The following is a 13878-nucleotide window of genomic DNA, read 5'->3' as shown; positions in this document are numbered from 1 at the left end:
AGTGAAAGTGTAATTAACACAGTCAACTGTCTTCTTCCGTTATCAGGTGTCCAGAGATCCAGGCGTGCATCAGCTCGGTCTTATGGTGCGACGGTGTGCGCCACTGTCCCTCAGGCTTCGACGAGGAAGAGGCTAACTGCTCGTATCGTTTCGGAGTAACGCTGCTTTACGTGGCAGTCGGCGCTGGTGCCCTCGGTATATTCTTAATTCTCTTGCTGGCCACTGGTTGTCTCAAGTATTGCCTTTACCGGCACAAAGCCCGCAAGAAGAAGAAGAACGTCGCTCTGAACGTTAATCACCTTCACGTGAATCACACTCACCACAACAACGGCTTGACCGGGAGCCGGCTGAGCGGACGTTACAACCTAGCCACGCCCCAGGAAATGTACCTGGAGAATTACGGGAAAGACAGTATTTGTTGACAATACGCCATCGCCAATATTGAGACCACCGTGTGAATAGTCATGATTTTTAAATGCCTACCTCGCTCTGGGCCCTCTCTCCTCCACTTCCCATCAGTTCCCTGGGTAACGGACCGGAGTGTACGGCAGCCAAACACTCCTATCCTGAAGGCACGCATTACACATACACGCATACAAATTCACGCGCGCACGTACGCGCGCACATACACCTACACACGTATACATACTCTCGCAGTAATCGTACGAAATCCCGTAGAATATATCTGAAGCGCATAGAAGCGAGCGCACGAGATGTAGCCACTTGGTTGGTGGTGAACACAGTCGGGTTCGAGTCCTCTAATCGAATCATAACGATCGGCTTGTCTTGAATAAGCGGATCGCAGTTCGATTCATTGACTGGAGTGGACGATAACTGAGCAGAGCTTGTCGCGCGGGAGTGAATGTTATGGGGCACGCTTACAATCCTGCAGAAAAGAATTGTGTCAAAAGGTAAATGCAACCGCACCTCGTACGCTCGTGTTTATGGCATTAACGGTAAACACCGCAGTATCATGGTAGGTTTAGATACACACGATTTAGGAGTAAAGAGAAAGCAAGGAAGATAAGCGCGAGTGGACGAAGAGTGGCGAAATTGGCGTTTACGCGTACGCATTGCTTATAAGAGACGTAGGATACGCTGTTTTCGTTGAGTGCACTTTCTGTCGGTTATTGAGCGAGCGTCGTAAACGTCTACGACGCGAATACGATGATAAAAGTAACGAGATAGAGCGGAAAAGAGAATAGAACGATGGGACGAGCGCTAAACCGCTAAAAGCGTTTCAAATAGTTTACATATGAATAACGATGCGATGAACAGAGGATACGTGAGGATACGAGAAAGGCATTTGAATGATAACTGCATGCGGACGTGCCGAGATAAAAGTCGTACGTACTTGCACCCCCTCCGTTCTCGCGTGCGTTTCAATAATTCGCACTTGTCGGCGTTCTTATATGAGCCCCGGAAGAAAAAATTGATAAAAAAAAAAAAAAAAAAATAGCCGCGATGAAGAATTAAATCGTGATTGTTCGCGCACGATCTACTTTGGTAATCGTTACAATTGGACTCGCGCGCTTCGCACCCGTTCAGCCTATCTTTTTCATCAAATTATTCGTTCATTTACGCGATTCGTCTACGGCCGGATTAGTCGTAGACTTGGACTCCTTTGCCGCGACGCACCGTGTTAAGCTGCACTATTTTTCTGTTATTTAAAATGTATTAAGAATCTCATCGCTTTAGAGATGAATAGACTATCGAGGACATCGTAATTATTCGCAATCTGACACTGGCACTACGATTAGGATCAAATTATCGGCTCCAATGAACTTTATTAAAGATCCAATAATTAAGTACGAATCGATTTTCGTTTCACAAAATGCTTTTCTACAATCCGATCGTTATTATCTGTGATGCTATTCACTTCTTATAATGCATTATACTGCATAATACATTAATAACTTCGTCTTATACGATTATGATAAGTTCGCGCGTTACGATGCGACGATCAGGTCGTTGGACTCGTTCCATTTAACATCGATTCAGCAATCAATTTCTTTTTTTTTTTATATATATATTATCCAATTGTGATTTTGGAACTTGCTGATAAGATTTATGGAAGGCGACATGGTACGTAGATAATTTAATCTAGGTTCGATATCGATACGCGCGGCTTGAATGAGACGTAGATGCTCACGTGTAATTAATTGGATGCTACAGGAGCGTGTACGTCGTAATCCCGTTAAGCAAATGAAACGTTGAGCAAGCGAACAGTCTCCACGCGTTAGCCTATTATAGACACTGTATGGTAAAGCACGTCTAACGTACGTTTGTATGCTGTGATAGAAGTAAGCGTATCAACAATCGGAAATAAATCTCTCGCGTAAATTTCACGTTCGCATATGCGCATCCTCGAAAAACCATCGCCGAAGATTATGATTCTTCGATGCAATTTTCCTTGGCGAGATAAATGTCTTAACGCGACTTAAACGGTAATTATTAGATCACCGTGCCGGAACGATGGGTGATACAAATTCGGGATGGATTTCATTGAAAACTTGAGGAGAAAAATATGATTAAAGTAGACTTACAGCGAGCCGTTGTTACGGGAAAACGATGTAAACTGGACAAAAAAGAATTTGACATGGTATTATTAGTAAAGCCATTAAATTTTTGTGAACTTACGTACACTTATCGCGTCACAGTTTGAAAATTCCTGCAGAGACGTTAGCAGTCGCGTTAAGATATTTTTTTTTTCTTTTTTTTTCCGCCAGTCTCATGAATTGCTCCGTAAATAATTCACTATTTAAGGACATCGCCTGCCAACGAATACTGCCGTCATTATTATTTATTCATAAAATTTTGTAAGTCTCTTTCTACCCGAGGAGCTGTCCGAGCATGTGACGTTCTGTACTCTTTAAGACACGGAATCTGATAACGAATAACGTACTAGCAAATAATGTAGCGTGCATCAGAAGCGAGACTGTGCACACAACTCGGCTGCTCGATGTGTTAATCGCGCGATCGCCACATTAAAGACACGTTAAAATTCAACTCGAACATATCGAAAGTCTGAAATTAATTTAAGCGCGGTCACCATCTATTACTGTCTTAGCCGGGGACTGGACTAGCAAAGTCATTTTTTCATGGAGTGACCGCGAAACGACCTCCTCTTGAAAAGAATTTCTCCCCGAGTTTCTCTTTATATGACGTTCCGCCAAAAAGAAAAACGACGAAGAAGAGTTTCGCACGAAATTTTTTATATATTCTCGAGTCCGGGTGGTTTTCTCGCAGTTCACGGTAAATAAGTCTATAAATAAGTAAGCGCGTAAGTCCTTCGACGACGAAAACCGGCGTAATAAATATTGTGGGACGCATCGTTTTTTTTTTTTTTTTTTTTTTTTTTACGTTTTTTTTATTTATAACATGAAAATTTATATTATTTTCTCGATACTTTCCCGGCGTCGAAGTGTTGTCCATTTTTCAAGGCACCCTTGTCGCTGCAGCCGAGATGGATCAGCATTGTGTTTAATTACTTTAACGAATACGAATCTATAAACTACGGAACGTGTAGTCATCGCGAGATTTACACGATACGACTCGACTCCACGTCGCGCTCAATCGAGAATGCGTCCTACGATTACGAAATTATAGTACTATGCATGTATGTAAGAACGTACACGAAAAAAAAAAAACGAAAAAAAAAACGAAAAAAAAAAGGAAAAAAATGCCGTAGCACACACTGGCTCGCACACACGTAGCTAAAAAAAAGTGGATGGTAAAGAATTTTGAATCAAAGAGGCCTTGATTCAACGACGTTTCTAAGCAAGTATTACGCGTTACACGATGTATTGTAATCCCGTGTTTATAATTTTAATAAAATACCATCGCGTTAAAGAAACCCAGCAGATCAACCGTGAGAAATGCATTATTTATGAACTCATTATCGTTCCGTTGTCTTTTTCCGAAAGGACTTTCTCTCCTAATATATTTTTATTAGAAGTCACAAAGAATAAGTACATCAACACAAAAATTTTATGTCCAATGTCCAAAGTTCCATTATTTGTAATTCTGTCGTGATGAGCGATGAGTTCTGCTAAAAAATAATAAAATAATTATTAAGAAATTTTAATAACACTTTTATACAAAAACGGAGACGAAAAAATAAAAAAGAAAAAATGTTCTAAGCTATAATTTTCGAAAGTTGACGTAGAGTCTATATTAAAATACATACCGTCATAAAAGTAATTTTAAAATGCAAAGCAATCGTGTCGTAATAAAAGCGGGAATATTCATAAAGTTCTCCAAAATAGAATACGATTTTATTAAAAAATCTTCAATATAAATGTCTCTGTCTTGATCGTCTGACTATCAACGGCAGGGCTTCTGTAACGATCTGCTCCTCTATTCATATGACCCAAAAAAAAAAAAAAAAGAAAAAAATTATACCGCATGGCTCATCGCGATCCAGATAACATCGCGCTCCTACGTTGTTTGCCTCCCGACATCTTTCTGTCTGTCAATTTTCCGTCCACGAAAAATGTAAAATCGCTCGCTATAACGCGGCAGATTTATTGTCGATCCTGATGAAATATTCATCTCACCGCGAAAACAGAATCGCGAGAAGACTAAAACTTGGAATGTCCGGCGAGAACGCATCGTTCACCGACACGGTGATACACGACAAGCTGGAACCACCGAAATCGCTGCACGGTGTCGAAGATGCCGAGATCATTTGGGAAACGATCACGCAGCGATTCCCGAATGCGGCGCCGCTTCTCTGCGAGATGGAAACTGTGATCGAACGGGCGGAAGATTTGCTGCAGCAGCTCAAGACGTCTTCCGCTCAGGGAAACGGTATGAATTACTTCGAGGCTTGGCATCAACCTGACGATATCCCGCACCGTGCATTCGGGCACACGGCGAACAAACAATTTCGGCTGAGTTTTAGCACACTCAGTTTAACATGTTTTACGATTAAACGTATTTAAAATAACGAGCTTAAGCTTGAAATTAATGGTTACAATAGCGTGATCCAATTATGCAAATAGCCTGCATTTATTCGCGCACTCGGCTAACCTCATTGTAATTATCACGTTATTAAATTAATGGTATACATGATAGAACGGGAAATACACAAATAATTTATTCACGAGGAAGATTTATCTTTTATAGAAGTGTACGGTCGCGCGCGGGCGACCTATATTCATTTATCCTTTCAATTGTGTAACGGACTTATTGACTAAAACTGTTATCTGGCATAATCCTTCATTTGCTTCATTTCGCTTTATAAATCTAGTATTTAATGATTAAAGAGCGCTTATTCGAAAATTTGCGATTTGTAATCCGACACAACGCAATATCGCGTAAGCTGATTTGTCAAATTCGCTGCACTCCCGTTTTCGGTAGCAATACGTACGCTGGTTTGTTTGTCAAATTATCGCGCATAATATATTTTCGTATCGCGCGATTCCAAATTTGTATTTCTTTTTTTTTTTTTTTTTTTAGAAAATACGACTGGCAATATTTTTGAAATTTTCGCGAATCTAAATTTAAAATTTACAACACGGCAATCTAACTTATACCAGTTTCCACTCCTTCCTACGGGATCTGACGTTCATTTGATATTGCAGACACGTCCAGCTCGTTTCACACACCGGATTCCCGGGAATCCAATGCAACGATTTCGATGGTATCCGACATAGAATCGTTCGCCGAAGAAACGAATGTACGTAGAATCTCCCGCACACTTCTCGTTTATTGTTACACGCTGTCATTGCCCGCTCTGTTAAATAAAAAAAAAAATAATAATAATAATAATAATTACAACCACACCTATTTCTCTCCAAGACTTCGGATTATCGCGAGATTACCGAAAATCCTGAGACGCAAGTTACAGCGCACGAAATTTGCGGAAAGCAGGCGGATTTAGAGTCTCAATGTTGCAGTGAACAATCCGTTCAGGGTGACAAGAAACATTTCCGTCGCGTATGTCATTCGAATTCACCCTCGAGAGCCGGCGGAATCGGTCAACATTTCGAAATAAGCACGAGTCCTCGGGAGAAATCAGATACTAACGTCACGGATAACACTGGCCAAACAATCGGTGTTAGTTCGGAAAAGAGTAAGCGTGGACTTGGAATAAAACAATAATATTTTACAGAGATACTATAATACTATCTACTTCAACGAGCTTATGTGTGCAGGGCTAGCACAAGCGATAGCTGAAACAAATAGTTTAGAAGAATGGATGAACGTAGCTGATGTATTGCAAGAATGGCAAGACGATATAGAAGGTACAAAATTAATTTCGCAATTAACAGAAACGCTCAAAATAAAATTTGCTTAAATTACCTCAGACGATGATGATTCAGATGTTCAAGCTAACATGGACAGAAATATGGATAATCTTTCTTTGATCGTCAACGTTGATGACAAAATTAATAAACAAGTAATTAATACCTTATAAATAAAAAAAAAAATTATGTGAATTTGGTTTTACGTGATATTACTCCTGTCGCTTAAACGGTAAACTTTTAAATAATTTAGGCTAGCATTGAAACGCGTTCTACGGAAACTGCGAATTCGCCGTTAACTATCCTTGAGGAGTACGCAAAGCGATGTAAAGTGCCAATCCGATACGAGTACAAACCAAAACCGAATCTGTACGTGATAAACGGTGACCTGTGTGGATTTCGCGGTAAATACTTCGTATAGCTTCTGCAAACAGATTGCACAGAACATTATCACCGAGCCGTTATCATATGCATGTTGAGAATCACTCTTTTTTCTTTTTTCTTTATCTTGTAAAAGGAGAAATTATTCTTGCTGGTTTATTCTTTAAAAAAAAATAATCTCAACAGTTGCCACTTGTCATTTATAAATCCGGTGTATAAAATATTGCTAGTGCAAAATGCCTTTTTATACGTTGTTAAACATAGTTTGGATAATGTGCCAGCAAAGTCGTGTGCCGCGACCCAAGATCTGGCCAAAAACAAATTGGCAGCAAAAATATTGTGGATCATAGCCGAGCGTCAAATGGATGGCACGAAGTTTCCGCTAACGGGCTGCGAATTATTGGATTTTACGAGGAAAGAGTAAGTTTAATGGCGCAAAAATCCATGAGAAATTAGGATATGAAAATTTCGATGATATAAAACTTGCTGGGGACAACGCCCAAAAAAGCAACCCACTTCGTGTAAACTAGAACTCGATGCATTCTTTTTATATCAGGATGTTAGAGATTATGGCATTTAATGAAGACGAGTTGAAGAACGCATCGCAAAAAGTTTACAAGTTGTGTCTGGTGGAAGAAGAATCCATTCCGGAATATACCGTTCGCACTTCGAAAACAAATCAAGGATTCATGTACGAAGCTGAATGTGTGGCTTTAGGCTACGTTGGAACCGGTACGTTATTTCCTAATTTTATCAAAATATAATTTAATTAAAAAAGCATTATTAAACCAGCACACATTTTCGCAAAAAAACATTTTACCTTCTGGATAATATATAATTTTTACAATACGTCCCTCTGAAATTTAAGATATTTTTAAATATTTGTCGATAGTTCTTTTTATCATTCGTAGGACAAGGATGGAGGAAAGATAGCGCTAAGATTGCTGCTGCTGAGAATTTATATCAGAAATATGCCAGCAAAACAATAAATTAATATAAACAGGAAAATTATATATCGATTATTACGATATAATTTATCGCTCATTCTTTTGACGTTTTAATTATAAATTTTAAACGAAACTCAAAATACAAATAAATATATATAAATAATTAATTTTTTACATAATTAAAAGATTAATTTGTCTGTGTCAAAGAACTTGTATGCAAAAAGGAAAAGAAAATAAAAAATTGTTTGCAACTATTCATCTCGTTGCAACAATCTCGATTGCTACTTTAATGATCAAACACTCGATGGCTTTTTTGCAAGGGATAAAGGGCACTTGTATACCGTTATCATGGTATTTTGGCGACGATCCAAGGTAGCTTTCCGGTTCTCTTAAAAGACCAGTAATCATACAAAAGCTTGCCAAGCACGAAGAATATTAATGACGCCAATACGATGTTCAAAACGTCGAGGGGATGAAGCCAAGAATCCTCGTCCGGCGAAATGCAAATCTCTATCCGCGTAAGATCACGGATCTGAGGGAACCATTTTATCAAACATTAAAGCGCAACGCAGTTGCATTTTGATTGCATTATTCATGAACTTACTTTTTAATTTGACTCAATAAAAAAGACGTGCAGCTAGTTACCTGCTTATTTGAGTTGTCGTTGTCACTCGTAAAAGCACACTTTATGTCGTTGATATCTTTTATTATATTTGAATGCCTAATCAGAAGATCCTAAAGTGGAAAGAAAAATATACGACTAAAGTAACAGTAACCATGCTCTACAATAATTATTTTAAACTTTTTTAAATTAAAAGCAAAGAAAAAAGAAAAAAAAGTGTATTCTGAGTTTAATATTATGATTAAACTAGATTTACTATTATTTAATTTTTATCCTTTCGCAATTTAAAACGATTAAAGTGAGAATAACAAACTTAGTTGAATAAAACGGTAATTACGTTAATTTTAATTAACACTTGCTTGAAAACCTTAAATAATCCAACATCGGTTTGTACCTGAAAGCTCGGTGTAAAATGACAGTCGCATGTCCACGAATTATTACCGAGATATAGGCCAGCTACATTGCTATTGTGCAGTAACGCGTTCTCCAGGGCATAAGTAGGCAACTAAAAAAAAAAGAAAAAAATAAAAAATAAAAGAAAAAAATGAAAAAATTGAATCATAAACTGTATCTGTGGTCTCGTGCGCTTGTGAAATAGCAGCGTGCTATTTTATTATTTGTTGATACAACGCGGCGTGATACTTTACAACCATCTTAAATCGCGTATCTCGAACCTTAATCTTCTACCATATCACGCGAAGTCGACGGAAATAATTTTTCTTTACATTGATATTCGTGCGGACTGTCTGCCCGCGTAACGTCAGGTAACTTTGACACGGCAAACTAACATCGGTAAGTTTATTCCCCCGAAGATTAAGGAGCCGGAAACGGTCCAGCCAGTCTGATCCTTCTAGCCGGGCGATAGATTCTACCAGATTATCGTCGATGTATAGGTCCAGCACGGACTTGTAAGCGGGATTTGTCGCGAGTGGAGTTAGGTCCTCGATCTGTAGTAAACAAGAGATTAGACCAACAGTACTTAAATCTAGCGTGTAAACTTTCCCTGATAACGTAATATAACATATAATTAATTAAATAAAAACCAGTCTAGTGGAAATTGATTCCCACCGTTACCTAATAATTAGCTAGCCAATTCATGATTCATCTCGTGGCCGTCTAACAAAACTGTGTAATACTGAGCCAGAAACGTAACGTTCAAAGCCTCGAGATACTAAACAATTATTACTCTCTAATAACAAGCCAAAAAAGCCAGATATCTAAACGTTTTTCCCCGCGTACTGATTTAGCTAACGCGATCTAACCACTAGCTGCAAAATCAGATTAGCTAGATAAATTTCCACTCGGGTATATATTTACATTAAAAGAGAAGCAAGTGAAATTTAATATCCTATATTTGATATCTTTATTCTTTAATTCCTAACAACTTTGAATTCAAAGTAAATATATAATACTGCTTGAAACGAGGAGAATTATGCATGCGGACAAACGACCTTGTTTCCACTTAGACGAAGAGACGTTGTATCTGTAGGTAGAAATTTGGGCATTTCTACTAAACCGCGGTGGCTGCAATTCACCGAAATAAAAGCTATAAGCTGATTCTGCGTGAGCTTCCCGCCACGTCCGACCACATAAATCAATTCGCAGTCGCAAACTGTCTCCTCGCATTCCCTTTTTAACGTCTAGAAGGAATCAGATTGATTTAGCGGCAACGTGAGAACTGTTTAATCATCAATTATAAGAAAAAAACGTATTTTCTTGTTACCGCGATTATCTCGACGATCGGGACAAGAGGTCTTCCATCATACGGCGTGGCGCAAAGTAATTTGTCTTTGTCGACGACTTTACTCGCGGCTGATCCTTCGCCGGAGTCCAAAATCCACGCTACATCTTCCGTACATCTCAATGGATTACCTTCGTCAGTACATCCTCATTAATTATCCACGATTCGGGCACCGATCGAATGCGATTTTAATCAAATAATTTATTAATCGCAAAAAAAAGGGACTTATAACAAAGTTTGATTAAAATATATATGTAGTATACATATATCATATTCCCTTTCATAAATCGGACATTAAAACTAAATAAAAATTTCATCGAGTAATTTTTTACCGGCCAGATGAAGGTGCTTTAACGCAGGCACATCGAAAGCCGTAACGCTAATCTCTTCGAGGGCATTGTTTCGTAAGTCGAGGTACCTCAAAGTCCGTAGATTAGAGAACGCATCTTTCGGTAATGAACGTAGCTTGGTGCCAGTCACATTGATTTTCTATCGATAGAATCTTTCTCTAAAGTCCCGTAAATGTTTCCAAGATAAAATGCGGGAGAAATGTATATATCTCGCGAAAAACACGAATTTTCATGATCAACATCTTACGAGAGGGTCTGCTTAATTTCTATCCTCTTGGATGATATAACGTTAAAATTGTCAATTACTACGTCTATTGTCCATGAAAATTCGAATAAGCAACTTTAATGAAATCTAAGCAGAGCTTTTGATTGCTCTCCGAGCGTTTAGCAAGCATTCCCTACCTCCAGAAATTGCATCTCGCTCGGAAATGCGGTTGACAATCGAGTTAAATTACTGTTCGCGATCATTAATTTTCGTAAGAATGTGAATCCCTGTAAAATCTCCTGCGGGTCAAACGTCGCCCTCGGCCACAAGCAAAGAATAAGTATATTTACACTTTCAGCTCTAAAAGAAAAAAAAAAAAGAAAAAACAATTTTGTTAAACAAACTAAACTTTTCAATTAACCCCAGATTTAGTTAAAAAGGTTTAGCTTGTTTAACAAAATTTTTTTTTCTCCGTACTCTTAATCGCGCTGCAAACTATCAAATAATATTTAATTAAATTTTTAGGTTTCTGTCATAACTCACCTTGCCTTCCATTCGTCTCTAAGACCGTTGAAGCAAACGAGACGCTGCCGGGTTTTTACAAAATCACATTCGGGATGATCATCGGCGTGTGAACGATATCGATAACAAATATCATCGTCTTTCGTAAAGCCATGCGAGAAATGGGCATGCATAAAAAAGATCGCGATTCTGCAAACAAGGTCGATTTGATTGTTTAGCCGCGAGGAATTTTCGTGATGGAATTACTGTGAAATTATCTTCGGCGACTGATACGCTCCTTTACGAAATCAAATTTAGCTCAACGTGTATTTAAACATCTGCGCGTGTAATCGCGCGGAGGTACAATAAATTTATCCCTTGTTTGATCGCAAGGCAAAAGTTTATTTAACGGCGTTACACAACTCTCAGGATTCTCGCGAAGACGCGCGACGGAAGTGTGCTAGGCCAGCGCGGGAGAGATTTATAATCTTTATTACTTGGCAGCTTCATTATTTGCCCTAGACGCGATAACGAGACCGATACACCGCGATACTCGCCGGCATTAACTGACTCGCCAACATAATTTAATATCTCACGTTTATTATCCGGCCGGTCTTTGACGTGGATTGCTTTAACTTATCAGTGCGTGCAATACTCCCGCGCTCGATCAGTTCTTCCTAATTATTCCGCTTCGTGCACAGGTCTGCTTAATTAACAGGCGAAATACAAATCACGCGACGGCAATATTTTCGCCTTGATCTTGCCTTCAATTGTCAACACGGCATTGCCTTGCTGATTAAATATCATGTAAATATTGTTACAGTTATCTCTTCGCGCCTAACGATGGATCTCCTCACAAAAAAAAAAAAAAAAAAAAAAAAACGAAACCTCAATCGCAAGTTTAATTTTAATTAATGTTACCCATTAATCATCGAGCTTGTGCTTTTGCTTTATCTGCTCTGTATGTAAATCATCGTATGCACGAGGTATTGTAATTATTTATAGATCCCAATCAATGAAATGAAATAACATTTGTTAAAAATAGTTTCATAATTTATAATTACATTCATTCTTGCGTTAACTATTTTTTAGCAATCAAATATATTAACCATTAATTAAATCGTAGAATTTATATTGTAGCATACACAATTTTTTCTTTCTTTTTCCTAAAAATTTTGCAAGCGAGTCACATATATCGATTTGCTGGTAATTAATTTAGCGTCTAAAAATAATCTTAACTACTCTAAAAGAAAACTCGAAAAGAAAAAAAAAAAAAAAACTAATTATAACTAAATCAATTATCGTTAAGATATCTGCGTATCCATTAAAAAAAAATTATAAGAGATCCAGGCAGAAATACAAATTGAATAATTAAATACGTACAAAAGAGTTTGTTGCACCGTCAGTCCCATCGCGTTGAATGTAAATTGCGATAAACAGCTATTGATATTGACAAACTGATCGCGCCGAGTACACTTATTTGCAAAAAGCCGACGTTACATATTTATAAAATGATACAGGTAACTTTGGTATCACTCGGTACTTATTTTTTAATACGATATCGTCTTAGCGGCACCACCACTATCATGTGCGCGATCGCGATGAACGTCATGCGAAGAGTGCCGGTGATGTTAATGAGAAAATAGAAGCTGTATTCGGCGTGTCAGCAGGTGGATAACTAAAACCGCCTGATGGCTTAACGTGTAATGAACATATTGCGCGATAACAGCGAAGATGTGATCTACCTGATGCAACGGTGCATATTGCGATAATACATTTTTCAAACAGCGAAACCTATAACGTCAGTCAATAAACGGCAGTCGCGTTAAAGTACAAATATTAAAAATTTTTTTTTTAGCAATTGCAAAGCACAAAGATAGTTGCAGCAATAATTTACGTTTCAAAATGCAGCCGAGTAATATATTTTTTTTAAAATAAAATTAGAACGAACCATGCGCACGCCTCGCGTGCGTTATTTTTTGACAGGTCCCAATTCGTGCGCGTCATTATAATTGGGGACATTAATTAATTATAATGATTTCTATATGATAATTACAATTACAAATTATGAAGAAAAAAAATCATGCGACTTACCAATCTGCATGAGCTTCAGCGGAGTTGTAAAGTTCTGCCGGTGACTGTAACATAAAATAAAACATTAATGTAGACATGTTAGTATTAAAATTAATGTGAAGGTAAAGTTTTATTTCTATATAGATTTTCTAAGAAGAAAAATTTATATTTACCTATAAGTTGCTCCGCCGACGTATGATGCCCTTCCCGGGTCTGCTCCTCCTCTCAGATGGGACGTGACGAGTCATCTTTCCGCGCACTGGACACTCGCGAGATAGTCCACGACACGAGATAATCCACGACACGAAATAGCCCCGTTAAGTCCACGATCTCGACACAAGAAAACTGGCTAACGATGTAAAGCGAAATAACCTTTTGATTCTTCGGTCAAATCACGTCGGCGAAATGAACGATGTCGAGAACATACTCTAAGCGACGAATGAGATGGGTCGCGATATAAAATGTTTTCCGCGCACTTTATCTTCCTCAAGTTTCTCAAAGATCACTTTATCGAAAAAGGTGCTCCGATGCTCTTCGCGTGACCGGCGTATCCTCTCAACTGTGCAACGGGTCGTGTGGATCGTTAGCGATCGGGCGATCGATGGAGCGGTGTAATTGGTCAGCGCGCTAGTAGGATCTTTATAAAAAATTAATACAAATTGCTTTGTGCATCTTAGATATGTTTGAATTAAAGACAAATGATCTAATTATTGTTTTTATAAATTATTAAAACAATTATGTAAAAAAAATGGTGTTGAACATTAAGCCGACCCGTGTCTTTAACTAACAAATGGAATTAGTTGTGAT

At 38.3% G+C, this 13878-nt stretch overlaps 3 protein-coding genes across 5 annotated transcripts in view; 2 read left to right on the top strand and 1 right to left on the bottom strand.

The window, feature by feature from the left end:
• LOC139103306 (uncharacterized) overlaps positions 1–3863 on the top strand; it is a 63006-nt gene extending 59143 nt beyond the window's left edge. For all 3 annotated transcript variants that reach the window (XM_070657829.1, XM_070657828.1, XM_070657830.1), the window contains one exon: positions 47–3863. In XM_070657829.1, the coding sequence (XP_070513930.1) occupies positions 47–422 (376 nt within the window). In that variant the 3' untranslated portion in view covers positions 423–3863. The remainder of the gene's footprint in view (positions 1–46) is intronic.
• A 1781-nt stretch (positions 3864–5644) lies between these two features.
• LOC139103245 (uncharacterized) lies at positions 5645–7626 on the top strand. Its single transcript, XM_070657721.1, has 8 exons — positions 5645–5683; positions 5806–6079; positions 6162–6251; positions 6315–6406; positions 6505–6655; positions 6914–7052; positions 7189–7364; positions 7544–7626. The coding sequence occupies exons 1-8, from the start codon at positions 5645–5647 to the stop codon at positions 7624–7626; spliced, it is 1044 nt and encodes a 347-aa protein (XP_070513822.1).
• Positions 7627–7665: 39 nt separating this feature from the next.
• Swi2 (Protein singed wings 2) lies at positions 7666–13510 on the bottom strand. Its single transcript, XM_070657850.1, has 11 exons — positions 13245–13510; positions 12382–13136; positions 11041–11208; positions 10695–10857; positions 10275–10431; positions 9925–10073; positions 9653–9841; positions 8990–9148; positions 8596–8706; positions 8225–8314; positions 7666–8111 (listed from the first exon to the last, which is right to left on the bottom strand). The coding sequence occupies exons 2-11, from the start codon at positions 12408–12410 to the stop codon at positions 7926–7928; spliced, it is 1401 nt and encodes a 466-aa protein (XP_070513951.1). The 5' UTR covers positions 12411–13136; positions 13245–13510; the 3' UTR covers positions 7666–7925.
• Positions 13511–13878: the final 368 nt, after the last annotated feature.

This window comes from Cardiocondyla obscurior, linkage group LG06 (genome assembly GCF_019399895.1).
Source record: "Cardiocondyla obscurior isolate alpha-2009 linkage group LG06, Cobs3.1, whole genome shotgun sequence".
Lineage (NCBI taxonomy): Eukaryota > Metazoa > Arthropoda > Insecta > Hymenoptera > Formicidae > Cardiocondyla > Cardiocondyla obscurior.
This window is presented reverse-complemented; position numbering and strand designations above follow the sequence as displayed.

Coding starts and splice junctions, on each gene's coding strand:
- LOC139103245 (XM_070657721.1), top strand. CDS start 5,645: ATGGTATCCGACATAGAATCGTTCGCCGAAGAAACGAAT. Junction 6,080..6,161: donor CGGTGTTAGTTCGGAAAAGA/GTAAGCGTGGAC, acceptor TTATGTGTGCAG/GGCTAGCACAAGCGATAGCT. Junction 7,365..7,543: donor TTTAGGCTACGTTGGAACCG/GTACGTTATTTC, acceptor TATCATTCGTAG/GACAAGGATGGAGGAAAGAT.
- Swi2 (XM_070657850.1), bottom strand. CDS start 12,410: ATGGGACTGACGGTGCAACAAACTCTTTT. Junction 9,842..9,924: donor CGATCGTCGAGATAATCGCG/GTAACAAGAAAA, acceptor GATTCCTTCTAG/ACGTTAAAAAGGGAATGCGA. Junction 8,707..8,989: donor GGGGGAATAAACTTACCGAT/GTTAGTTTGCCG, acceptor TTTTTTTTTTAG/TTGCCTACTTATGCCCTGGA.